At 43.8% G+C, this 25,403-nt stretch overlaps 2 protein-coding genes across 5 annotated transcripts in view; one reads left to right on the top strand and one right to left on the bottom strand.

The window, feature by feature from the left end:
• CPSF7 (cleavage and polyadenylation specific factor 7) overlaps positions 1 to 16,153 on the bottom strand; it is a 23,581-nt gene extending 7,428 nt beyond the window's left edge. The window contains exons 1-8 of one of the 3 annotated variants that reach the window (XM_055415790.2): positions 16,013 to 16,153; positions 15,285 to 15,393; positions 8,054 to 8,272; positions 7,123 to 7,226; positions 6,594 to 6,766; positions 3,354 to 3,768; positions 2,727 to 2,845; positions 434 to 602 (exon numbers count right to left, since the gene is read on the bottom strand). In XM_055415790.2, the coding sequence (XP_055271765.1) occupies positions 434 to 602; positions 2,727 to 2,845; positions 3,354 to 3,768; positions 6,594 to 6,766; positions 7,123 to 7,226; positions 8,054 to 8,272; positions 15,285 to 15,338 (1,253 nt within the window). In that variant the 5' untranslated portion in view covers positions 15,339 to 15,393; positions 16,013 to 16,153. Of the gene's footprint in view, positions 1 to 433; positions 603 to 2,726; positions 2,846 to 3,353; positions 3,769 to 6,593; positions 6,767 to 7,122; positions 7,227 to 8,053; positions 8,273 to 15,284; positions 15,394 to 15,939 lie in introns of all 3 variants that reach the window. The other 2 variants (XM_055415792.2, XM_055415791.2) reach the window with 2 other exon arrangements.
• SDHAF2 (succinate dehydrogenase complex assembly factor 2) lies at positions 16,122 to 25,403 on the top strand. 2 transcript variants are annotated; one of them, XR_008684413.2, is made up of 5 exons: positions 16,122 to 16,279; positions 21,016 to 21,239; positions 21,320 to 21,429; positions 24,668 to 24,858; positions 25,066 to 25,403. XR_008684413.2 is itself a non-coding variant. In XM_055415793.2 (4 exons), the coding sequence occupies exons 1-4, from the start codon at positions 16,244 to 16,246 to the stop codon at positions 24,796 to 24,798; spliced, it is 501 nt and encodes a 166-aa protein (XP_055271768.1). In that variant the 5' UTR covers positions 16,122 to 16,243; the 3' UTR covers positions 24,799 to 25,403. The 2 variants fall into 2 exon arrangements, 1 of the variants encoding a protein (XP_055271768.1); XM_055415793.2 differs by having other exon boundaries at positions 24,668 to 25,403.

Genomic DNA, 25,403 nt, shown 5'->3' with positions numbered 1-25,403 from the left:
CACAGTGCTAAGAGCTTCACATGCTTTATTTCACTTAATCTTAATAACAGATCTGTAAAATAAGTACTATCACCGTCCTTTTCTTAAAAATGAGAAAAGTAAGGCTTCGAAAGTTGAGTAACTTTCACACTCAAGGTCACACAGTTAGGAGCAGAATTCAGATCCAAGAATGTATGGCTCCAAAGCCCACGTTCTTAACTACATTGGTCTTTCTTCCTAAATAAGCCCATTGCCTCACCCAACACAGATTTCAGACATTACAACGTTTATTCATGTAAACATTTGATCAATTTCTTCCCTTAAATGCATGAGGGCTAGGTCTGCTCTTTCAGCCAGGTCCTTGCCAGATACCCTGTGTTCCTTTCCTCCCCCTGCCAACCCCTGGAAAAATGCTGCTCAGGGCTAGCCGCCGCTGGAGTAATTATCAACTCACCTTGACGAGCTCCCACTGGCCCCCACACTGTAAGACTTGGCTTCAATGCCATGAAGACAGTCCTTAAGAGAGGAGATGAGGACACGGCAACGCTCATCATTGGCGACCCGGGACTGTTTGATAACAGCAATGGCCGTGAGCAGCGTCTCAATCGCGTCACTGTAATCCCCTGACAGTGGATGGATGGGAAAGGCCAAGGATGAGCAGAGGCAGTAAACTAACTGATGAAAAGGAGAACTCAGGAGGACACAAACCAAGAGTAACTAGCTGTCCCACAGAACCACAGTATAATGGGTGAGGCAGAAGTGGCAAGTATAAAACTGTATGGAACCGACATTCCAACGGGCTGGAATCAGACAGATGCTCTCAGATACTGCTAAAGGATGTTTAAACTGGCATGTCATGGTCTGCAGGCTATTTGACAACACCCATTATAATAAACAATGTGCACACTTTTGGACCCAGCAATTCTAAAAATTTTCAACTTCTGCTCACAAGTATGTAATTTAAACAATGTTTGTTTTAGCATCATTTGTTGTATTAAAGAATCAGGAACAACCTATAATAAGTTCCTTCAATAGGGTCTGACTATGTAAATTGAGGAACACTGGTTCTACAGAATATTACATAGTTGTTAAAAAGCATAAGGTAATAAATCTGGATATAAACAAAGCAATCCATGTAAAGCACTTAAGCACAGCGCCAGGCACACAGTAAGGGCTCAAAAATGTTAGGTATTAGCTGATATCATAGATGATCAGCATATTGTTAAAAAGCTGTGAAACGGTATTCCATTTTTGTAAAAGCAATCAAAATTATATATATATATGATGCTATATGCAAAAAAGTAATCTGAAGGACAGAAACTACATTGTGCCTAGTAGTCTTACTGACAGTTCTTGTACAGAAGTCTTTCATTTATTAACACTGCATAGTTCTGACTGAATTATTTGTAATCTATAACCAAACATGTATATGCACAGAAGTAACATACAGTTAAAACACATTATGTTGTGTGCATACACACACACACATTTTAAATTATGCTGCCATGAAGAACTAGCTCCTTCACCATCGGAGCAATACTCAGACTCATGGATAGTGATTGGGGTGGGTACCTGCACACTTCCTAAGTAAAGCTTTCTTGCACTGCAAGAGCCTTAAGGACACGATAAAGCAAGGAAAGTCTGAAACCAAGCAGGGGCTCAGTGATAGGACCAGCAGCTTCCTCGTGCAGGGTAGTAAAGAATAAATCAGACTGTGGAGGAACTGCAATTCTGTGGAGGCCAAGGAATGCTGGGATTTGGGCTCGACCAGCGGAGGGAATTTTTGCCTGTTTTGTAGGCAGTCAATAAATATCTGTGGTTTGAATGACTGAAATGAGAACAAAACAAAGGGAGGAGACAGACGTTCAGTTACTGATCATCTCAATGTGAAGGAATGGGTGGAGAAGAACAATGACTGTTTTTCTTTACACTGTGTATCTGACTTGCTAAAATGAGCACACATAACTTTTTAACTTAGAGATTTACTCAGATGTCAATGAAGATTTCCGGTGGAAAATGGAGAATATATACATGCTTTCTGTCTTTACTCTGCATTCAGATTTCGTAGTAAAGATGAGAAATTATGGAAAATGGATGAAAATAGTTATTTCTTAGATATGACAATCTGTATCTACATTCATGTGGGAAACTCACAGGAAGAAAGTGAATATGATTAGTGTTAAAATGTGAAACTTGGATCAGAACCAGGAAACTCTATATTCTCTTCTCTTAGGGACCAAAGATTCTGTTTCCTCAGCTCTCAGAAGCATGGCTTCTGGTTCTGCCCACTTAATACGGACAGTAGGGCAAAAGTTAGCTGTAAGGGTGTATCATCTTAAGATGACACCCAACAGATTTATCTCTTTCTAAGACAGGTTACATGGAGGCTGTCAGCTCTGCCTCGATCCTCAAATATAATCAGATTCCATATCAACCATCATCATCCGTCCTAAAAACCCAAGGTGTACAGACACTAGACCCAGTGATCAACCACTGAGATCAAGATTTCCAGGAGGCAGGAAAGACCACAATGAGATAGTATTCGTTATTTATATTCTACGCATTAAGTTGGTTTTCATGGGGCAGGTCTAGACACAGGCTAAATAAACAGTATCAGTGGAGCTCCCCCAAAGCCCACTATTGATTTTCAAAATGTACTAGTGCTCCAATTTTATCTTGAATTTCTTACCAATGGAAATGACAAAACTAAAAGTAAGCAGAAGGCAGCAAAGCTAAGGATGAGTTACCTGCACTGGCTCCAGATACAGCTTTGGAAATGGCACTGCTGGAAATTGCTCTGTTCCGCTTCATGATGTCTTCAAATTCTGCTTCACTCACTGTAGAGGGCGGAGGGCCCGAATCTCGGCTGCACACAGAAATACAGAGACACCATCACTCCTGACTGTCCACACCCAGTGCTATCTTATCATCCTCTAGACTACTCTGCTATTTAATTACTCTCTCCTGTATGCTGTCTTAAATGACTCTAAGCCTGTTCACACGTTTTATATGTTCATGTTCTCTTCAAAGACAGGATTTATGTGGTATACTTTTATAATTCTGGCTGACCCCATAGTGCTAGACACTCAAAGGACTCCTAACAGTGACTCAGAACACTCAATTTAATCAACCACCTGAAAAAGGGATACAAAGGACACAGTTTGGGTGAGAGGTTAAGATGCAAACAAAATACCAAAGAAAAACATTCTCTAACTATTTCCCAGGACTCAATACTATGACAACAGAATTTCCACAAGGGAAAAAGACGATAGTTCAGTGCTCACTTACTTCCTTGGGGAGAAGAAAATAAACTTAACACACTATCTACCCTGCTATGCCTGGCTCAGATTTGAAAGGAACAAGATAGTCCTTACCTGCCATGGTGGTTATAGGGTGCTGAGGCCTTCATGTAAGTATCTGGTGGAGGCCCCACTGTGGCATTTGGTGGGGGGAAGAAGGCTGGATTGAGGTGAAGGGCAGGTGGGATGGCCCCAGGGGGGGGTACAGCCAGATGAGGAGGTAATCGAGGAGGAGGGGGCATGAGATGCTGGTAGTGGATGCCAGGAGGAGGAGGAGGGACCCCAAAGCTTGAGGAGAGAGGTGGTGGGGGTGGAATGGGGGGTGGGGGCAGACCCATCAGGGGAAGGGCTGAAGGAGGGCGATTAAAGTAGGGCAGCACACTGGGGGGCTTATCCACACGGGCAGATGAGGGCACAAGGTTCTCAGAGGGTGTTGCCCGTCCATCAGCAGAATCGCTAGAATCTCGGGAGTGGGCCCGTGGAGGTATTCCTGCGAAGAAAAAAGAATTACTGTTACTACCCAAGCCTTAAACATAACCATGGGACGAGTTCATCCATCAGCAAGAGTCATCTGACACCACACTAAGGAAGGTGACAAGTGACTGAGGAAGAAGGTAAAATCATCTACTGCCTCAGAAAGGTCAGAGGCAGCCTAGTTTAGACATAAACCCAGGAAGTCGTACCACCCTAAATTCTGTGTGCTAAAGAATTCTCTTTATCTAGAACTCTCAATGCTTCAGATTTAAATTATCCTTAAATTTGTTTTCTATTTTTAAATGCAGAAGGTTCTTAATAACCCATAAGAAAAATGACAGTGTTGAAATATATTCATTATTGTTTAGCCGGATTCAAGTAGATTAAAAATCTCATTTTCTCTAGTAGGAGTTCAGGGACTCTTTCCTTGGGCTTGCAGTAGTTAACCTTTGCTATCCTGCTATATATTTGAAATTTTCTCTTTGCCTTGGCACTTTGGCCAGTGAATTTGGAGAAAAGGCGGGACAGGCAGGGCATGGACAACACTTCTTCCATCCAAGTACCAAAATTGGTAACTGGGATGAGGAAGAGACACAGAACAAAAAGTGGAAGACTGGAAGTTAAATGAGAGAAAGTGGGAGATAAGCCAAGAAAAGATCAGCCCATAGAATGAGCAGATGGCACACAGCTGACATCAGGGACTCCTTGCAAAAGCTTGGTACAAAATATGTCTGAAATCTGGGAAATTCCTACTATATTTCAACAGTCCAAACCCTCTACCCCACAGGGCAGCCTTCTAGGAACATGATCATGGTTCAGTGGTATGTTATTGTGCAAAATGGACTCAAAACATGTCTGCATACTGCTGAAAACATGGCTCTGATACCGTCGAGTCACTTGGGTTAAACTTGTTCCCTTTTTCCAATTTAATAGTCTACTCTAAGCCTGGTTGATGTGAAATCCAACAGAAGAATGTGATCACACGGCCTTGGGAGTCTTGGATGTAAAAAGATGCCATTAGGAGACAAATGTGGAGAAGAGAAAAGAAGAGTGCTCCTTAAACAAAAACTTGTTAGTAAACCCTAACTCCTGATGAAAGCGTTAAGTGGAATTAACCCCTCTGGCAACCACCTTGGTTTCTCTAACGTAGTATATCACCAGTGCCTAACACAGCATTCTCGTACTTTTCATGTCTCACACACATGGCAACTTGCTTCTTCCCTGAGTTCTCTCAAACTGAAGAAAGAATACTAGTAAGTGTAATCCCCTGAAAGTTAGCTACCTTCCCAGCTACTGTTCCCACATCAGCAAGGGTTTTTGTGTTTTTTTTGTAGCTATGGCTACAAGTCCCAAGAGTAGCAACGATTTTTAAGCAGACTATGTCAACCAGCTGTACTGAGTAAATTAACAGGGTCCAACTATATCAACATGACAGAGCAGAAAAACACAATTCAATCACCATCATCATTCCAGCAAAGAAAGGTAAAACCCAGGAGTAAACAGCCCAGTGGTGCTAGGACAATTAGGTGCTCAACACAAATGGAAAATTATACATCTTATGAAAGTCAGAAGAGGGCTAAATGATACAAAGACTCACGTTATCAAGGAAGAAAAGTTATGTCTTCTAACACAGAGCAATAGGAGCTCACATTTCCATCTAGGCTCTCAATCTAGTTATAAGCATATAGTTGTTCCTATGCAAGAGTTAAGTGACCATATTTCCACCTTCAATCAATCTATCCAAGGTCCCAGGAGACTACTCAATCAATACAAGGCACTATTTTGAGAAAAGGACTTAAGCAGTTACAGAAAGTAGGTAATAAAACTTTGCTATCACCCCCACTGTAGTAAAAGGCAAGTAATGGCAGTTGGCTGTTTCAGGCAGGGCCTTGCAGGGTAGCTGCACCTTGTGAAGTCATGACAATCCAAAGCTGGTTCCCAGGTTTCACAGGTTCAGACACTGATTTTAACAGTGGCCCAGGGGTGACCGGACCCAAGGAGACTGATTCACACTATTCAAATTCACAAGAGACTGATTCTTAAATCAGAATGCCGATTTTTTAATTTACAATGAGAAATACAACTGCCAAGCAGACTGGAATACTCATGTCACCTGGTCAGTGCATTCTCTTCCCAGTAGGAGACCCTAGTTGGGAAACCAAATTATTATCAGAAGATGGCTTGGTGAGAACGGGGTCAGAATAAAAGGAGTTAAGTGAGCTTAAGGCATACCATCATCAGGCTAATGTGGCATGATGCAACATCCTTTACTAATGGGAAACACTTGCCAAGCGAACTAAACTGGCAGGTAATCAAAAGGGCACCCACCCTCCCTGGTCAATGCTGGAAAAACACTGTTAAAGTTTTACTCTCCAACATTTCCTTCTGTCGATTCCTTAAAGAGTACCTTCCAATGTATGTTTAAAACAAGATAACAGCCATCTTTAGGTACCATATTTGTATTTTACTGTGGTTACTCAGTATTTGATAGACATGTCTTACAAGTAAGTCAGTCCATTTGCTATATACTGATTTAATAGAAAACACGTAATTCAGAGGTGACAGGAACTTTATACGCTGTGTCCAGTTCAAATGGGGAAGCAGGTCCTAAACAGTAAAGAGACTTGCCCAAGTTCACATAATGAGTTAGCAGCAGAAATGTATAACCTGAACTACCTGACTCCTGGCACGTAAGTCTCATTTTTAGCTCACCTACTGCCATGCTGCCACCTACAATCACTCCCACCCTCCCTCAAACTCCTCCACAATGTAGGCCAAGCATACAGCACAGAAAACAAACCCACAAAATACCCCCCCTTCATACAGATGGTCTCCACGTACCCCCTCTTGGGACTCGGACGCACTCACGTTTCCGAGCCTGTGCCTCAAACTGTGATAGGTTCTGCCGGGTGGCCGGCCTCACATCCACTTTTTCTCCATTAAGAACTTTTCCTGGCAGAAGTTCCAACAATTTGTGGACAGAGTTTTCAGAGGCTACTACCACCTCAGCATACCTTGAGGAAGAAAAATTAAAAATGTGTGAGATCTACTAGACAATTAAGAAAAACACAGAAATTCTCTTCCACTTTCGGTAAAGCTTATATTACATATACAAAACTGTCAACAACAAAAAGTGTCAGCCTAAAATTTTCCTATTTATTTCAAATTAGAAACCTGCTTCCTTTGCCCTTCGATGGATGGATGTTCTCCTACCTCGCAGTGAGGTCCCCATTCTAAGGTGGTTTGTCAAAACCAAGGCAGTAAACTGGGCCAGGGTGGGAGGGATTAAATTACAGGGCCAAAATAACAGTACAGATCTGTTATCCCAATGGTTACAAACTAAAAGGGGCTTCTCAAATCCAGACCTCACCCTTTGGACTGGCCATTTGCTCGATTCTCTGCAAATTTCAACTCCACCACATCATAGACTCCTATAGAGCGAATAACCTGGATCAGCTGCTGGTCTGTGGTCCACTGGGGCCGGCAAGATGGAAAAGGAAGAAATGTCAAGAGCTATAACCCCCCCCCCAGAATGTCCCAAACCCTTCCCCCAAACCTAGGAGTCTAGTCATAACCACAACCCCCCACAGGAAACCCAGAAGGCCATCAGGATGCCAATGAGAGCAGGTTTTAATATTGTCCTCACCCAGACAGAACTGCAAACCACCCACCTCTGCCCCAATCCCCGTCTCTGAGACTAAGAAAATTAAAACCTATTTTAACTCTGACTGCAACGTGGATCATCAGTTCAAACACTGATTACTAGCAGTTTTTAGTTGGAAATCTGACAGGATAGAGTTGATCACTGTCAACAACTTTCCCCTCAGTATATACAATTCTTAACTTGGAAAAAACCACCTCCCATCGCCAGCCCCAAAACATGTCACACAGTAACTTTTGCAGAACAACAATCACCACCTACCCCGAGTGCACTACAGCTATCAAGGGCTTTGCTCCCTCTCACCCATCATTATCACAGGACCATCTAATGACCACCAAGAGTTCAAGGTGTTCACTCTGAAATCTCATCCCACAGATGACCCTGGTAGACATAAAGCCCCAGGGTCAGGGGCGGTAACAAGATGGCAGAAAAAGCAACTACCCACTTAATCATTGCTTTCTTCGGCACCAGTACGTCCTCAGGATAGTTCTCTTTCAGAGATCAATCCAACCTGATCCCAGGAAAAAGAAATCCAACCCCATCAGAGCACAAAACAGTGCAACAGTGGTTCTGAAAATGCCATCACCTCCCAGTGCTCTCCCTCCAGCCCACCCAAGCCTTTTTGGTTACCCATGCTCACCCAGGAGAAACTGCCCACATAGACAGCAGCTCGCCTATTGCGCAGGCCACTGTAGGTGTACAGAATTGCAGGGGTCTTGTTATTGGGCTTGGGAGATGGCTCCTGGCGAACAGGAGGAGGTGGCTCAGTGCTGCTGCTTCTGTCATCTGAGGGCTGTGAAGTGGCTGTCAACACGTCATCATACAGGTCAATCTGATCTGTGTTGTTGAACTCGGGGTCCTAAGAGATGAGGCGTTGGCAAAGGTGGGTTTGAAAACCTTTCATTTTGTTCACTCTATTTTACTCTAATTTACTTACAATCCACAGTCAAATACTTTGTAAAACATACAAAAACTTCCTGTCATATTCAAAAAACTTTCCCATGTAAAACAATTTTAAAAATTATGTTTATGCAGGTGTTTCTCTTAAGACCCTATTAGGAGTCTGCAGTGTTTCTAGCTTTAATCAACTGTGAGACTCAAAATGTAGATGACGATTAAACAAGCACACTAAGAATGCACAGGGCTTCCCTGGCGGCTCAGTCAGTAAAGTATCCGCCTGCAACACACGGGAGAGCTGGGTTCCATCCCTGGGTTGGGAATATCCCCTGGAGGAGGGCATGGCAAGCCATTCCAGTATTCTTGCCTAGAGAATTCCCAAGGACAGAAGAGCCTGGTGGACTGCAGTCCATGGGGTTACAAAGAATCAGACACATCTGTGAGACTAAGCACAGCACAGAAAGAATGCACAGCGATACATCTGCTATTGCTAACAAGTAAGCCAGCTTCCCAAGACCACATTTATACCGATGAAATTTTCAACATCTTACACTGTTTCCAACATCAAGAGTCACACAAAACTTACTATTCTACTTAATAACACTCTAAAGCTCACAGTATATAATCCCATCTTTCTATTAACCATCAAAAAGTAAATAAAAAGGAAGTGAATAACTTGGGGATTTTCCTTTATATGTTCTAGTGCATGACGTGCAGATCCAACACACTACCATGAAATTTATATAAGAAATATCTCTGAACAATACCAGAGATATCTAACGATATACAAAAGCAGTCAAAGTTCTCTAAAACATAAAGCTCAGGAAACAGAACAAGCACCATATCATAAGCTGTATTATACTAACCATTTAGAATATGAACATGCATTCTGGAAGATAGGTGAGATACACTTTTTGTCTGTTATACATTACTGTTATAGACTGAATGTGCCCCCACCCCCCCACAACACATCTCCTTGAAGGGTTTCCCAGGTGGCACAGTGGTAAAGAATCTACCTGCCAATGCAGAAGACACAGATAGATTCAACCCCTAGATCGGGAAAGATCCCCTGGAAGATGGCATGGCAACCCACTCCAGTATTCTTGCCTAGAGAGTCCCATGAACAGAGGAATCCATAGGGTCACAAAGAGTCAGAAACGACTGAGCACACACACCCACATTGAAACACTGTTCCCCAATGTGATGGTATTAGGAGGTGGGGCCTTTGAGAGGTAATTAAAATGAGATGAGGTCTTGAGGGTAGAGCCTATGAAATGTATTAGTGCCTTTTTAAGAATTAGAGCTTGCTTGCTCTGCTCTCTGTCATGTGAGGATACAAGTTGGCAGAGGCTGCAACTGGAAGAGGCTGCTCACCAGAACACAAACCTGATCTCTCTTCTAGCCCCTGGAATTGTGAGAAATAAATTTGTTGTTTGTAAGTCACCCCATTTTTAGTATTTTATTATAGCAGGCTAGGCTAACACATATCAAAACTCCTAAAATCATAAGAACTACTATTAAGGGAACTTAATGTTTCAGAGTTTTCAGTGTTATCATCTTAGAGAGGATCTTTTTATTTTATGGATCAGACAAGTACCCCCCCACCCCACCCCAGGTAACAGTCGAAAACATCCAATCAGTGCTAAAGATGAAACTGCCAAAAAACAGATACAAGAAGACATTTGGAGTGTTTAGGCAATGGCACCCCACTCCAGTACTCATGCCTGGAAAATCCCATAGGCGGAGGAGCCTGGAAGGCTACAGTCCATGGGGTCGCGAAGTCGGATACGACTGAGCGACTTCACTTTCATTCATTGGAGAAGGAAATGGCAACCCACTCCAGTGTTCTTGCCTGGAGAATCCCAGGGACAGCGGAGCCTGGTGGGCTGCCGTCTATGGGGTCGCATAGAGTCGGATACGACTGAAGCGACTTAGCAGCAGCAGCAGGGACACTATAGCTCATTCATGTCACTGCTGTCTTTTAAAAATGGGAATAAAGAAAGATCTATACAAAGGGAGAAAAACAGAACCTGATTTGGCAACTTGCTTAGCTCCAGTAACTTTCTCCCTTCAACCCCATCACAAGAATTCCTGATTCTGGAGTGGAACTAGAGGACTCACTAAAAAATACATTCTTAGACCTACATACCATCAGAAACTTTTGGAAACAATCTTTTAGTTTCTCAGTTTATCTGAAGTAAAAGGGAAGAACATGCACAGCAAGATAATGTAAATAACTTCAAATGTTACAAATACTCTAAGAAGCCCTAAGGAGAAGAGTTTGAACCTTGCAAAAATCTCAGAAAGAGAAAAGAGCATGAAAAAGAATCAGGGAGGTAAATAAGCACAAGAAGACCATCTTAGGTAGTCAAATCTATAAATAAGGACCATGCATAAAAAAGGATGAGGACGATGGGGAGCTGCTAACACTCGAGAGGACAGGGCGGATAATAAATTTAAAAGGCGAATAAAGTCACAGCTAATAACTCATTATTTTGTGTGCAAAATATTTGACAGTCTAAGTCTCAAACAATCCTAACTCTAGACAAATCATTTATTTATTCATGCACTACATATGACTGTGAAGAAAGCGGAGTGCCGAAGAATTGATGACTTTGAACTGTGGTGCTGGAGAAGACTCTTGCAAGTCCCTTGGACTGCAAGGAGATCCAACCAGTACAACCTAAAGGAGACCAGTCCTGGGTGTTCATTGGAAGGACTGATGCTAAAGCTGAAACTCCAATCCTTTGGCCACCTCATGCAAAGAGCTGACTCATTGGAAAAGACCCTAATGCTGGGAGGGACTGGGAGCAGGAGGAGAAGGAGATGGCTGGATGGCATCACCAACTCGATGCACATGAGTCTGGGTGAACTCCGGGAGTTGGTGATGGACAGGGAGGCCTGGCATGCTGCGATTCATGGGGTTGCAAAGAGTCAGACATGACTGAGTGACTGAACTGAACTGAACATACGATTTGCTCTTATGGTTCAAGGTAGAGAGAAGACTTAGAAACCACTTGATCCTCTTCAATGCTGTAATCCTAAAACAACACTACTTCAAACCAGGGTAACTTTTTTTAAAAAAATTAATCAAGGATTGTGAAACGGAACTTAAATACGGAAACTCACGATCTTGAATGGTCAGTGGAACCAAACTGGCATTCCTTCCATGAGGCATCTGTGATTCAGAGATGCCTGTCAAAACATTTTAATACAAAGACTATTGCTGATAACTGAGTAGTGAACATGTAGACATGAGCAGCTCAGAGATCAAAGGTATCACCAGGAAATCTCCCATACTGTAAGCCTCAGTGAACAATCTACTCTTTCAGGGTTCCTTAGAGAATATGACAGTCTCGATCACAGAAGAGTCTAGTGTATGGATTATTTTACCACTTCAAGAAATACAAAAGGATTCAAGGAACGCAAAATTATCACAAGATTCAAATGGTCTATCTGGGCCATAGAGCCTCAGTTCAAAGAATTTTGTAGGAACTGTTCTGATGCATAAGGCAGACCTATTGAGGATTCTGTTGAAGATTTTGTTGAAGAAATAATGTATCAAGTTGTATTTGCATCTAAATCTCCTAGCAACATCAAGGGGCTAAGACAGGAAAACAGGTAAGGACCTGAGGTTTTTCTGATTACCAAATGAGCTGATGATTTATGCAGTTAAAGCAAAATCTAATTCTACAAATTAAGTGAAAAATACAGTATTTTACAGGCATTGATGTCAAGGATTTCATTTCAAGGAGATTAGAAAAGATGTATTTAATACTGAATTAATACCAAGGAGAAGTTTGTATTTTATAGCAGAGGAACAGCTGTGATTGTCTCAGGAAGCTTCTTGGTTTACAAAAGATAACTTGCATGACTTTGAATTTAAATAAGAACTTCCCCACCTGAATGCTCAATGTTCCTACTTGCCAGCCCTTTCCTGATATCTAAAGCGTGAGTCACTCAGTCGTGACTCTTTTGTGACACCATGAACTCTAGCCCACCAGGCTCCTCTGTGCAAGAATACTGGAGTGGGTTTCCATTTCCTTCTCAAGGGGATCTCCTGACTCAGGGATTGAACCCAGGCCTCCTGCATTACAGGCAGATTCTTTACTGTTTGAGCCACCAGGGAAGACACAGTTATAAAGCTTTTTCTCAAAGTAACCTATGTGACATAATTTTCTTATAACTGTAACCAAAGCTCAATGGTCTTGGCTTTGTGATTACCATTTCCACAGTTCTCACCTCACTCTCCTCCCCTATCACGGTCCACTGCTGTCGACCACCAGGAATGGAACCTCTTTTGAGCGCACAAATCCATCTTCCCCCTTTTATCTCACTAGTTCTAATACAATGCCTAGCAAACAGAAGTAGCTCAGGAACTATTTGCTGATGAAACTGAGCATACTGTGCAAAGTGCCCGTCTCAGCGCGAGAAAACAGAAGAGACAAAACACTCAGCACGGATGGCAGCTTTCAGTCACTTTTCGAGTTCTTCTCCTTAGCCCAAGAGAGAGCCTATGAACTCCGAGGTTCCCTCTGTAACAGGAGTGAAGTAGCTCTGCAAAAGATGCTTTTGCAGCACATACTGTAACATATCTGGAGTCAGCACCACAGGGTTCCATCTAGGAACAGTGCTTATTTCCCCTGGGGAGCAAAGTACACATGACAAGGTTCTTGTGCAGGGGTAAGTTGGGGTGAATTAGTAACATTCCTATAATATTCTAAAACACAATCTGTACTGTTGGCTTTCAATCTAAGCTTACTTCTAACAATCCCAGTCAAATAGAGCTTTTACCACTTCTCCAGCAGCTTCCAAATTCTACTAAAACCAGCTTTGCTAAAAATTAACTCATTTGTGGGGGAAAAAAGCACCCTTTCCTGACCTTCCCCAGGACATAAGACGTTTAAAACCTATACTTTCTTCAACTTAACCAAGTACCAAATTGTCGTTTTGGTACAAATATCTACTTGATTTCACACAAAAAAAGTCCTGTTTAACTGAGGAGACCAGAGATCAAATTGTTGAGACCAACAACTCAGTGGATGAGACCTGTCTTTTCTATGACCAATAAGCTATACTGCTTAAGAAATCATGAAATCTCACTTCTCAGACCACATGTGGCTAGACCTGTGGTCAAGGACCCTGTTCTACCAATTTCCCAGAGTGAATCAGCAGCAGCATTGTCATCAACCCACAGATAATGAAATTAAGGGGAAACAAGGTTTTTAAAATCAATAATAGAAAAGAATTAAAGGAGTCTTTTTTCCTTGCTATCTTCTATTTAAAAGAATAACATAAAAAGTAGTAAGAGTCTTGATTCAAAGTAATATGAAAAATTCAGGAAAGCAAATGGTAACTAAATATATTGTCTTTCTTTTTATCCATAAATAATTGACTTATTTGAAATTTAAAGATTTTCATGTATTTAAGTTAATCAGCAGCCACATGTAGACAACTGCAGTTTGTCTAAGACAACATGGGAAAATGATCAACTCTGGCCACGTGAAAGAATGAACGTAATGGCATATATAAACCTCGTCTGTTGCTTCATATCAAAGTCAGGGTCCATACTGTATAGCACATGGAACTCTGCTCAATGTTTTATGGCAGCCTGAATATGAGTGAAGTTTGGCAGAGAACAGATACATGTGTGGCTGAGTCCCTTCCCTATCACAACACTGTTACTAGGCCATACCCCAGTACAAAATAAAAAGTTAAAAAAAAAAAAAAGTCAGGGTCCAATCAGAGCACTTTCCTTCTCTGCTGCTGCTGCTAAGTCGCTGCAATCGTGTCCGACTCTGTGAGCCCATAGACGGCAGCCCGCCAGGCTTCCCTGTCCCTGGGATTCTCCAAGCAAGAACACTGGAGTGGGTTGCCATTTCCTTCTCCAATGCATGAAAGTGAAAAGTGAAAGTGAAGTCGCTTAGTCGTGTCTGACTCTTAGGGACCCCATGGCCTGCAGCCTACCAGGCTTCTCCATCCATAGGATTTTCCAGGCAAGAGTACTGGAGTGGGTTGCCAATGCCTTCTCCACTTTCCTTCTCTACCCTGCTTTTGTTTTTTAAACCCTTTATAGGTCCTTACATATAGCCATTAAAAGATGAAAATGGGAAAAACCAGTTCACTTAAGTAGTGCTGAAAATAATCCAGGCAGGATATTAAGTTCTAAATACAGACTTTGGAACATTCTTGAGATCTTTTCTGAATTGACCTGTGTATATGAGATGATTGTTTCAAGTGAGATCACTGTATAATTTTCTTGCCATATCATAAAGAGATCAACAAACTGAACTCAGACTACGTGAATGGGTCTCTATCTGCTTCTGAACTGGTTTGTCCAATACCTTTACCTCCTCCCACCAATTACATCATCAACAAAGTTTACTACTAAAAAACTAACATTAAAAAGCCTATGGACTTCTCAAGACCAGAGTCAAGCAACTTCTGAAAGAAGGCTGAAAACCACTGGAAAACAACTGATATTAAATGTTAGAGTTATCTTTCATACTTGCACTGACTTATGAAAGGAAGGAGTACTACATTTCTCCAGCTGCAATTTGAGAGATTCTCAAAGGAACACGTATCAACATTGTCTTCGTGAATGCTACAGAACACCGAATTCTGATTTTTAATGTGGCTTAGCAGCAGCAGCAGCAGCAGTCTTCCAGGAGACTGACGTTCAACTTTGGCTTCCTGGAGGAGCAAGTTCCACAGGTTGATACACTACTCTATTAAACCTAATTTTTATTTGCTCTTAAAACTTTTAAAATTAAGCCTGGAGGCTTTAGTTGACATAAAGCGGAACAGGCATGTCTTGGAAGTCTGTGCTAGAGGGAAGATTTTAGATCTGACAGACGTGTGTTCAGGCCGAGCAAATCTTCAACCACTGACAGAGCTTGGGACCGCTGCAAGTTTGCTGCAAGTGATTCCTCGGCTGATACAGGAAAATCCCACTGCTTCCGAGGACTCCTCACCTGGTTGAATTCCTCGTCAGCGTATATATCAATCAAGTCAACTCCTTCTGACATGGCTTCGGAAGGAAGAGCTCGCGCCCGGAAAACGGACAAGGCAAGAAAGATGCCACTGCGGTATCCAGAAAGAGAAGAGTTACAAGGCATAAGGGTCCCGGGCTGGAAGGAGGGCACTGGTTGCCAACCTCCCGTCTCCAGAGACGCAGCATCCCGGCAGTCCGAGCTGGGCCCCACACGCTCCGCCCCGCCCCCGGCCTCGCGCCGCCCCTCGCTCTCCCAGGCCACCGGGGCTCGCGGGGCTCGCTGCCCATCACCCTCGGGCCCGACCGGAGCTGCGCCGCAGCTGCCCGTGGCGCGATGATAAAGTCCAGGCCTCTGCTCCTACGGGCCCTCGGATGGCGCTGCGAAGAACGACCGCGGCGAAGCCCGCAGGCCCAGCCCGCCGCACCTGCCGAGGCCCCAAGCAGCCCGGGCTAGAAGCCCCTGCGGCTCCCGGAGCTCCAGCCACCTCCGCCCCCCACCCAGGCCTAGTCCTCGCCCCCGGCTAGGCCCGCCCCGCTCCCTCCCCACAGACCCGGCCCGACGCCCTCGGTCCCCTCCCTCAAAGGCCCGCGCCTCCCGCCGCCCGCCAACTCCGGCTGCCCCGAACTCAACCGACCCCCTCCCCGCCTCAGCGCCGTCCCCGAGCCCTCTTCCGGCCCAGCCGGCCCCCGGCCGCGCGCCCCCGTTACCGGGAATATGGCGGCGGCGGCGGCGGCGAGTCTGGACTAGGCCCGAAGCGCGCGAACCGCTCTCGGCCCCAGGCCCCGCCCCCCGCCGCCGGCGTCACACGCACAGCCACTTCCGCCAGACGCGGGGACGCATCTTCCTGCTCAAGTCTTCGGCGCCGCGGTCTGAGGCACTGGTGTGCGAAAGTGTCCGGAAGTGGCCGGCCTGTAGGCCTTTGATGCGGGTCGGGAAAAATGGCGGTGGTCGCTGTCTTCCCGGCTCTTGCGCGGGTGAGGAGAATGGGGGTTCTAGATTCCTGGGCAGGCCAGAGTGGGAACTGTGTCTCGTCCTCCTCTGAAGTTGTGGAGACCGAGAGAAGCATCTACCTGTCTTGTATAGCCCAGGCAAGGGCAGACCCAAGGAGAGGTTGATCTTGCAACGCAGAAGATTAAGGTTACATCCACCCTGGCCTGAGCCCGCTGTGTGCTTGTCTCGTAATATCGTTGCACCATCCATCAGTCTTCGTGAGAGACCCAATTCAGATTTCACCTATTTGCAGGTGGAACTGGCCGGACAGCTTCTGGGCGCCTTTTGGCTCTGTTCTTAAGCCTCTCTGTTCTTTTTTAAGTCTTTAGTGTCTGTAGTGATTTCCCATGGTTTCATAAGATCTTTTTTCGTTTTGAATATAGGCTGTTAACACTGTAAAATTTTCTGTTAGTACTGCTGTTTGCCAATTTCATGATTTTGTGATGTGTTTTTGTCTCCAAATATTTTCTGATTCCCTTTTGATTTCTCCTTTGACCCAATTCAAGAGTGAGGGCGTTGTTCAGTTTTCATTTATTTGTGAATTTTCCAGTTTTCCTTCTGCTCATGATTTCTAGTTTTATTCTGTTGTGGTCAGAAAAGATGCCTTGTATGATTTCTATCTTTTTTGTTAAAACTCGTTTTGTAATCTAACATGCTGTCTGTCCTGGAGAATGTTCTTAGAGTGCTTGAAAATAATGTGGATTCTGCTGCTGTTGGGTGGAATGTTCTGTGTATGTATGTTTGGCCCATTTGGCTTACAGTGTTGTTCCTGTCCTCTACTTCCTTGTTGATCTTCTGTCTGGGTGTTCTATGCATACTGAAAGTGGCTTTTGAAATCCCCAACTATTGTGTTGCAATTTCTCCATTCAGATCTGTCAATATTTGCTTCATATATTTGGGTGTTCAGATGTAGGTTGTATGTATAACTGTTGTACCCTTTTGGAGAGTTGACCCTTTCATCATTATTTCATGGCCTTTTAAAATCTCTTGATAGTTTTGACTTAAAGTTTATTTTGTCTAATGAAAGTAGGGCCATCTGTGCTCTCTTTTGGTTTCTATTTGCAGTGGAATGTGTTTCACACTTTCACTTTCAGCCTACGTCTAAAAGGAGTTTCTTGTAAGGCATATAGTTGGATTTTGTGGGTTTTTAAAAATCCCTTCAGTCTCTGTGTGTCTTTTGATTGGGGAGTTTAGTCTGTTTACATTTAAAATATTACTGATAGAGAAGGACTTAGAGTTGCCATTCTGTTCATTGTTTTATGTCTTGTAGCTTTGTGTTCTTTTCCTCTCTTGCTGTCATCTTTTGTGTTTTATTGATTTTTTTCTATAGACATGCTTTGATTCCTTTCTCGTTGTCTATTGTGTATAAATGTTTCTTTTGTGGTTACCATAGGGCTTGCATTAAGCATTTTATAATGTATTTTAAGCTGATAATAGCTTCAGTCTCATCTGAAAACTTCTCTTTCACTCCTCCCACCTTATGTTACTGATATTATAGTGCCATATTTTATTCTGTATCCACTAGTATATTTTATAGCTTTTTTAATGTCTTTGTCTTTTAACTTTTAAGTCAGAGTTAAACGTGATTTACCTACCCTCATTGCAGTGTTATAATAGCCTGTGTTTGTCATAATATACTTTTACCAGTGAGCTTTATGCTCTCAAATGCTTTCATGTTATTATCTACTGTCCTTTGGCTCCTTTCTGTTTGTTCAGTTGCTCAGTGTCCATCTCTTTGCGACCACATGGACTGCAGCACACCAGGCCTCCCTGTCCATCACCAACTCCCGGAGCTTGCTCAAACTCATGTCCATTGACTCAGTGATGCCATCCAACCATCTCATCCTCTGTTGCCCCTTCTCCTACTGCCTTCAAACTTTCCCAGCATCAGGGTCTTTTCTAATCAGTAAATTCTTCACATCAGGTGAGCTGCAGCTTCAGCATCAGTCCTTCCATGAATATTCAGGATTGATTTCCTTTAGGATTGACTGATTGGATCTCCTTGCAGTATAAGGGATTCTCAAGAGTCTTCTCCAACACCACGGTTCAAAAGCATCAATTCTTCGGCGCTCAGCTTTCTTTATGGTCCAACTCTCACATCCATACATGACTACTGGAAAAACCATAGCTTTGATTATACAGACCTTTGTTGGCAAAGTAATGTCTCTGCTTTTTAATATGCTGTCTAGGTTTGTCATAGCTTTTCTTCCAAGGAGCAAGCGTCTTAATTTCATGGCTGCACTTACCATCTGCAGTGACTTTGGAGCCCAAAAAGAAGTCTGTCACTGTTTCCATTGTTTCCCCATCTGTTTGCCATGAAGTGATAGGACTGGATGCCATGATCTTAGTTTTTTGAATGTTAAAGTTTAAACCAGCTTTTTCACGCCCCCCTTTCACTTTCATCAAGAGGCTCTTTAGTTCCTCTTCACTTTCTGCCATAAAGATGGTGTCATCTGCTTCTTCAATTTGGATGTCCGTTTCTTTCCCCAAATTTGGGAAGTTTTGAGCCATTTTTCCTTAAAGTAATCTTCCCGCCCCTTTCTCTTTTCTCCTTCTGGGACTCCCATAGTATTTGTATTGGTCAGGTTGGTGATGTCTCATAAGCTTGTCTCACTCATTTGTTTTTCATTTTCTTCCTCTAAATGAGTAGTCCCAAGTAAACTGAGTTCACTGATTTTTTCTGGTTGATCAAGTATGCTGTTTAACTTCTGTGGTGAATTTTTCAAAATTGTTAATTGCAATTAAAAAAAAATTTTTTTTTTCTATCAGTATTCTCATTTTGGTTATGTGTTGTTTTCCTCAGCTCACTGAACATCTTGATGACAACTTTTTTTGAGTTATTTGTCAGGTAATTCATATACGTCTGTTTCCAGGATTGGTTGCTGGAAGTTTATTTTGTGTCTTTGGTTAGGCCTTGTTTTGCTGTTTCTCATGCACCTTGGAACTTTGTGCTTAGATCCATGCATTTGAAAAAATAACCACCTCCCAGTCTTTTCTTTGTACAAGGAAAGATCTTTTCCCATCAGTCCTGCCAGAGAATCTGGGGGCCTCTCAGACTTTTTGTATGGAAATGTCTTCTCTAGACTTGCCCCTGTAAATTCCCAACCGGAGGGATTTGCTGGCTTCTTTTTTCAAGTGCTCATAATCTCTGGCTCCCTCTTGTGTCTGTTTATGGTACTGCAGGTTCTCTGTAGCTGCCCCAAGCCTTCCAGCTCTTCTTCTCAGCCCATTCCAGGCTTCTAGAGTATCCCAGGTCCCATGAGTGCTGCAGGTTGGCCAAGATGGAAATTAGTCTCTTGTACAGCTCCTTGGAAAGCAGGAGTTTGGGATGCATGCTTCTTTTTCTTTCTGTTGGCATCTGTCGGCTGTACCATGGGTCCTCAGAGAAGCAACAAGCCACCCAGCTTTTTTTGTTTTCAGAGACCCCCCAGATATCTAGAGTATACTGGGTCCTGTTAGTGCTCTGAAACAGGCAAAAAAGAAAACTTTCTTTCAGGCAGCTACCCAAAAAGCTGAAACATTGGACACACATTCCAACTTTTCCTCCCCAGGGAAAAGCCAGAATTGGGCGTTTTCTTCTGCTAGTTTTGTGCTGAGCCACAGGTAGGGACGATGGCAAGTAAGGGTATGCTAGTCCAAACCCTCACCTAGTTCTCAGCAGCCCCCATCCTGGCACCTTTTCTGTCACACTTCGATTCAAACAGGACGGAAACTAGTCAATCAGGTTTCCCCATGAAAAGTCACATGTTGGACGTATGTTTCAGTCTTTGCTTTCCCTCCCCAGGGAGAAGTTGGTGGCTGAGAATTTTCTCCAGTTGCACTGGGCTGGGACAGGAACTATGGTGAATGAGGCCCATGAATTTTCTAGCTGTGATGCAGCTGTTTTTGTGCTTGGAGCCTCTTAGCTGGTTTCTGGATTTCTCATAAAGGAAACTGGTTCATGTGTTGGGAGTTGGTGTCTCCACAGGAGAAGGAAAGTGTGGGGTTTCCTGTTAACACCATCTTGCTGACGTCACCACCTTCTCATTGCATCTTGATAGTTTTTGCCCTTCTCTATATTGGGAAACTTTGGGGAGTTAGGGGCCCTGCCATCACTGTATGCTCAGACTTTAACACAGGCAGGTGACTAGAATGCAAACCATATTGTGAGAATTTTAGGGGAATGCAAAGGAAGGAGAAAATATTTCCATTGGAGACTTTCTGGAAAGGCACTGGTTAAGAACATGTTTACAGTCAGAGTTGGGTTCCAAACCTCAGGAATTACTCTTAATATTTGGGTGATCTTGGTGAGTCATTTAAACTTTCTGAGTCTCAGCTTCCTAAGCTGTAAAGTGGTGACAGTATCAGCATAGTTTCTTTTTTTTTAATTGAGGTATAGTTGATTTACAATATTTTATAAGTTTCAGATGTATAACATAGTAGTTGACAATTTTTAAAGATTAAACTCCATCTAGTTATTATAAAGTCAACGTAACTTCTTAAGGTCTAAAGGAGATAAGATGCATTTTGCACCTAGTTTATGTGCTGAGTGAATGACAAGGATGGTCATCCTTGTTAAAAAGGTGCTTATGGGAGTCAGTTCCTTGGTAGTCCAGTGGTTAAGACTTGGACTTTCACCGCGACGGACCTGGGTTCAATCTGTAGTTGGGGATCTTAAGATCCTGCAAGCCTTGGCCAAAAAGAGAAAAAAAAAAAGGTGTTTGTGGCTTTTTTGTTTCAGATGCTTGCTCTGTCAAGGCGCCACCTAGTGTCTCCTTCACTCAGCATGACATCATGCAGACGCTGCTACAGAGGTGACAGCCCGACAGATTCCCAGAAGGATATGATTGAAATCCCTTTGCCTCCGTGGCAGGAGCGAACTGATGAATCCATAGAAACCAAACGAGCCCGGCTGCTCTATGAGAGCAGAAAGAGGGGAATGCTGGAAAACTGCATCCTGCTTAGGTAGGGGAAGAGGAGAATGGGGGTTGCTTCTCTCTGGCTAGAGACAGCCTTTTCAACTTCTTTCTGTTTCTTGACTGTAGCCTCTTCGCTAAGGAACATCTGCAGCACATGACAGAGAAACAGCTGAACCTCTACGATCGCCTGATTAATGAACCCAGTAACGACTGGGATATTTACTACTGGGCTACAGGTACTGGGCATGATAAGCAGCATAAGGTGAAAAGCAGGATGATATGGACTGATTTGAGTCTGGAAAGGTATCATGGGCAATTTTTCTTTTGTAGACACTCAACCCAACCTCTCCAGATTTTTCCAAAATGTGCAAAATTTGTCTTACAAGTTAAGGTCCTTTGTTTGCAAGCAATAGAAACTGATTCCATCTAACTTAAGCAAAAAGGGAATCTAGGGAAATTGTATGGGAAACTCCTAGCATCAAAGGGAAAGTTGAAGAAAAACCAGGGCAGGAATGAAGTGGAACGAGACAGTTCCGGCTGCCTAGCATGAAGTCCTTGGGAGTCTCTCTGACACCAGCTTTGTGAGGAATGAGTTCTCACTGTGTATAGTTAGGGTTAGCTTTGGCTGTGAGTAAAAGAACCCCAAAACAACAATGGCTTAAGGAAAACAGAACTATGTTTTTCTTTCTCATAACAGAAGTTCAGAGTTAGGCCCTCCAGAACGCACAGAGGGGTTTCATAGTCATTAAGGCCAGATTCCTCTTGACTTGTTGTTCCTTCACCCTCCCCCGTGTTGGCTACCTCATGACCTCAAGATGGCTGCCAAGGCTCTATCTGTCATGTCTATATTTCAGCCAGGGAAAAAGAGTAAGAGAGCACATTCCATCTTTTAATGGACCCTTTCTCAAGAAATTATACACCATAATTCCACTTAGTTTCCTCAGGGCTTGTACACAGGGGAGTGGGAAATATTCGGGGCCAACCTGGAAGTCTTTTAACTTATCTTTGTCTTTATATTGAAGTTGAGGTTTTTATAGATAGCTTATATTGTCATTCTTTTTAATCTGATCTTATGTCTTTTCATTGGTGTGTTTCAGCCATTTGCATATAAGTACCAATGTGATTGAATTCAAGCTTACCATCTTTTTTGTTCTGTTTTCTGTTTCTACTGTCGGTTTTTTGTTCTCTTCCCCTTCTACTTCTGTGGACTTTGAGTATTTAAAATTTCATTTTATCTCCACCATTGGTTTCATATATCACTTTATAATTTTTTTAGTGATTGCCCTAGGGTTTACAGTATATATGCATACATGTGTGCTCAGTCACGTCTGACTCTTTGAGACTCAGTGGACTGTAACCCACCAGACTCCTCTGTCCATGAGATTTCCCAGGCAAGAATACTGGAGTAGGTTGCCATTTCCTTCTCCAGGCATCTTTCTGACCCAGGTATTGAACCCACGTCTTCTGCATTGGCAGGTAGGTTCTTTACCACTGAGCCACGGGGGAAGCACATGTTATCATGTGTACTTTCCTGTATTTCTGTGCCTCAGAAGGGCTGTCCATGGTGTTGCCCTCCCCCAGCAGTAGAAACCTACTGATTTCCAGATGGTGCTTGTTAGTTTGGGGACGGGAGATCGGGAGGGTGTTCTCTGTTGTCCTGGTCCAGCTTCCGGCCCTGTGACCATGAGTCATGGTGGAGGGTCTTTTTCAGTGATCCTGCTGGTCCCACAGGGGTAGAGGATTTTTTCTTTTATTCGTCCACTAGCCCAAGCGGGTCCTCACATGTGCCCTGTAGGAGACAGGACTCACTGACCTATTCCCAGACCCATGAAGCTTTTGTTCTGTAGAGAAGAAGGACTAGGCTGGGGTTTATGCCTTTGGGGGGTGGGGGCAGTGTTATTCTGCTCCCCTACTCCTGACCTCCATTACTGAGGGAGGCTTTCTGCAGCCTCCTGCTCTGGACCCTGTCTTCATTGTGAGCATACTCAGTGAGGGGTTGTTGAGAAGAACCTGCCCATTGGGGCAGATTCCCTCTGTGTCTGTGGCTCACAGAGGTTTTATACTCGTGCTCACCTACACTTGGCTTTCAGTAGTTGATGAACAATTTTAGCTAAATTCTTGCCTGTTTGTGTGGGGCCCGGTGCCCCTTCTTCCTGTGTCCTGTCTCAAGTGAGCTTGTGTGTTCATGTCCGTTTTCTCCTTTGAGGGGCCTCTCTTTCCTTAGGTTTTATTTTCTTTGGGTGCCTGTGACCTCAGCTCTCTAATGACTTGAAAAACGTTATGATGTTTCTAGTTTATCTGACTTTTTCTTGTTGGGATGAGTAGGGTGTTCTGTCCAGTTTTCAACATTCTAGGGGGAAACTGAAATCGCCTCGATCTTACTCTGATTGTCACACAAAACAACAGACGCCAGGCCCACCAGACGCCAGCTGTGTGCCGAATGAGGGAAAATCAGACTTTGTTTTGAGGAATGCCTTCTCCTAACGTTTTATTTAGTGTTGCTAGGAGGGTAATTCCAAAGCTTAGTACCCAGGCTTTCCCAATGGGAGGCTTTGTTTGGGAGGCTTTGCTTAAGTGAGAGACTCGGGGGTGGAAAGAAAGGCTGGAGGTGTGCAGCCTCTGCCAGACCCTGTCCTGCTGCCCTGAGGCCGGCATCCTCTCCTCTCTGCTTTTGGTGCCTTTGTTGCCTGTCCATCCAAATCTGGTTCTCCAGGTTCATGTCGATTTTATGGGCCTCTGTTATAGCCTTCCAGGGAATTCTTTTATGTTTTTAAGTTGACTGGAGTTATCAGTTGCTGTCACTTAACATCCAAGGACTTTTGCCTGAGGAAATTAATAGACTAGAAGGAAAAACACAGTATTCCAAAAACAACTGAAGTACCAAATGCAAAAAGCAAAACAGAACAGCCAGGGCTGGACAGGCCAGGGGTCAGCTGTGCTTGTCCAAATAATAAATTCTGGGCCAGATAATAAGTGCTGTCATCTTGCGGCCATCTGGTCTCTGTGGCAACTGCCTAGCCCTGCCGCTGCTACTCCGAGTAGCACAAAAGCCGCCGCGGACAATATGTAAACAAGTGAGAGCAGCTGTTCCAATAACGCTCTTTACAAATACCGGCTGCCGTAGGTTGCCAGCCTGTGGTGCAGTCTGCGTGTATATCCAGAGAAAGAATGCAGCTGCTCTGGGTACCCACTGTGGTTTTAGGCCAAGCCAGAGTTTCAAGTTTTAAGGTCCTTATACCATCGGGATTTTCCTCGTGGTCCAGTGACTAAGTCTCCGGGCTCCCCATGCAGGGGGCACGGATTCGATCCCTGGTCAGGGAACTGGATCCCACCTGCCGAAACAAAGATCGAAGATCCTGTGTGCTGCAACTAAGACCCCGTGTGGTCAAATAAATAAATTTTTTTTTTTTTTAAATATCCGTACATATCTGGCAGTTGACTGACCAACGTAATTCTTTTTGCCCATCCTTACAGAAGCAAAACCAGCCCCAGAAATATTTGAAAATGAAGTCATGGCCCTGCTGAGAGACTTTGCTAAGAACAAAAACAAAGAGCAGCGACTGCGGGCCCCGGATCTTGAATACCTCTTTGAAAAGCCACATTGAGCTACGTGCCACCGCCTGCCTGGCCTCGGGGGCTCCACGGATGCTCATTGCCTGTGATGGGTACTGGCCTTGATGTCCTGCTTCTCTTTAGATGCTCAGCCCACCCAGACCTCTGGTCCTTCCTGCAGTGATATACCCGCCTCTCTCCAAGGACATGTATATGTTCAGTGTGCCTTGTGCTAAGACCCTTTGGCTCCCATCTAAGCCTCAGAAGCAGTTTGTCCATGTTACTGTTGCTTGGGCCTGACTCTCTCTCTGGCTCCATAGGAGGAAGCATCATGCCAGCTCGCTGCTTCAGCCAGAAGTGTGCTCAGTGTGAAGAGGCAGCCAGCTGCCTGTGCTGTGTGGAAAGCTTCCTGGGTGAGCCAGGGCTTTGTCCCTTGAAATTGCCCCTTCCAGCCTGGGTTGGTTCTTTCTGCCAGGGGAAGCTGGTCCAAGCCCCCGAGTGGAACCCTTCAAAAGCCCAGCAGCCAGAATGAGGGCAGTGGGCAGGAACGGTGTGGGCGTGCTGCTTAAAGTCAGCATCCTCAGCAGATTTTCTCTAGAATGCTCATTTTATAAACTGAACGATAATTGTGTATATTAAAGAATATTTTAAAAAGGAA

Source organism: Moschus berezovskii, chromosome 25 (assembly GCF_049115385.1).
Source record: "Moschus berezovskii isolate FMDL1 chromosome 25, NW_MosBer_1.0, whole genome shotgun sequence".
Taxonomy (NCBI): Eukaryota; Metazoa; Chordata; class Mammalia; order Artiodactyla; family Moschidae; genus Moschus; species Moschus berezovskii.
Note: the sequence above shows the minus strand (reverse complement) of the source record. Positions and strands in the feature narration are given on the sequence as shown.

Excerpts from the sequence above, each read along its gene's own strand:
- SDHAF2 (XM_055415793.2), top strand. The coding sequence starts at position 16,244 with ATGGCGGTGGTCGCTGTCTTCCCGGCTCTTGCGCGG. Across the intron at positions 16,280-21,015 it reads TCTTCCCGGCTCTTGCGCGG|ATGCTTGCTCTGTCAAGGCG; the intron begins GTGAGGAGAATG and ends TTTTTGTTTCAG. Across the intron at positions 21,430-24,667 it reads TATTTACTACTGGGCTACAG|AAGCAAAACCAGCCCCAGAA; the intron begins GTACTGGGCATG and ends CCATCCTTACAG.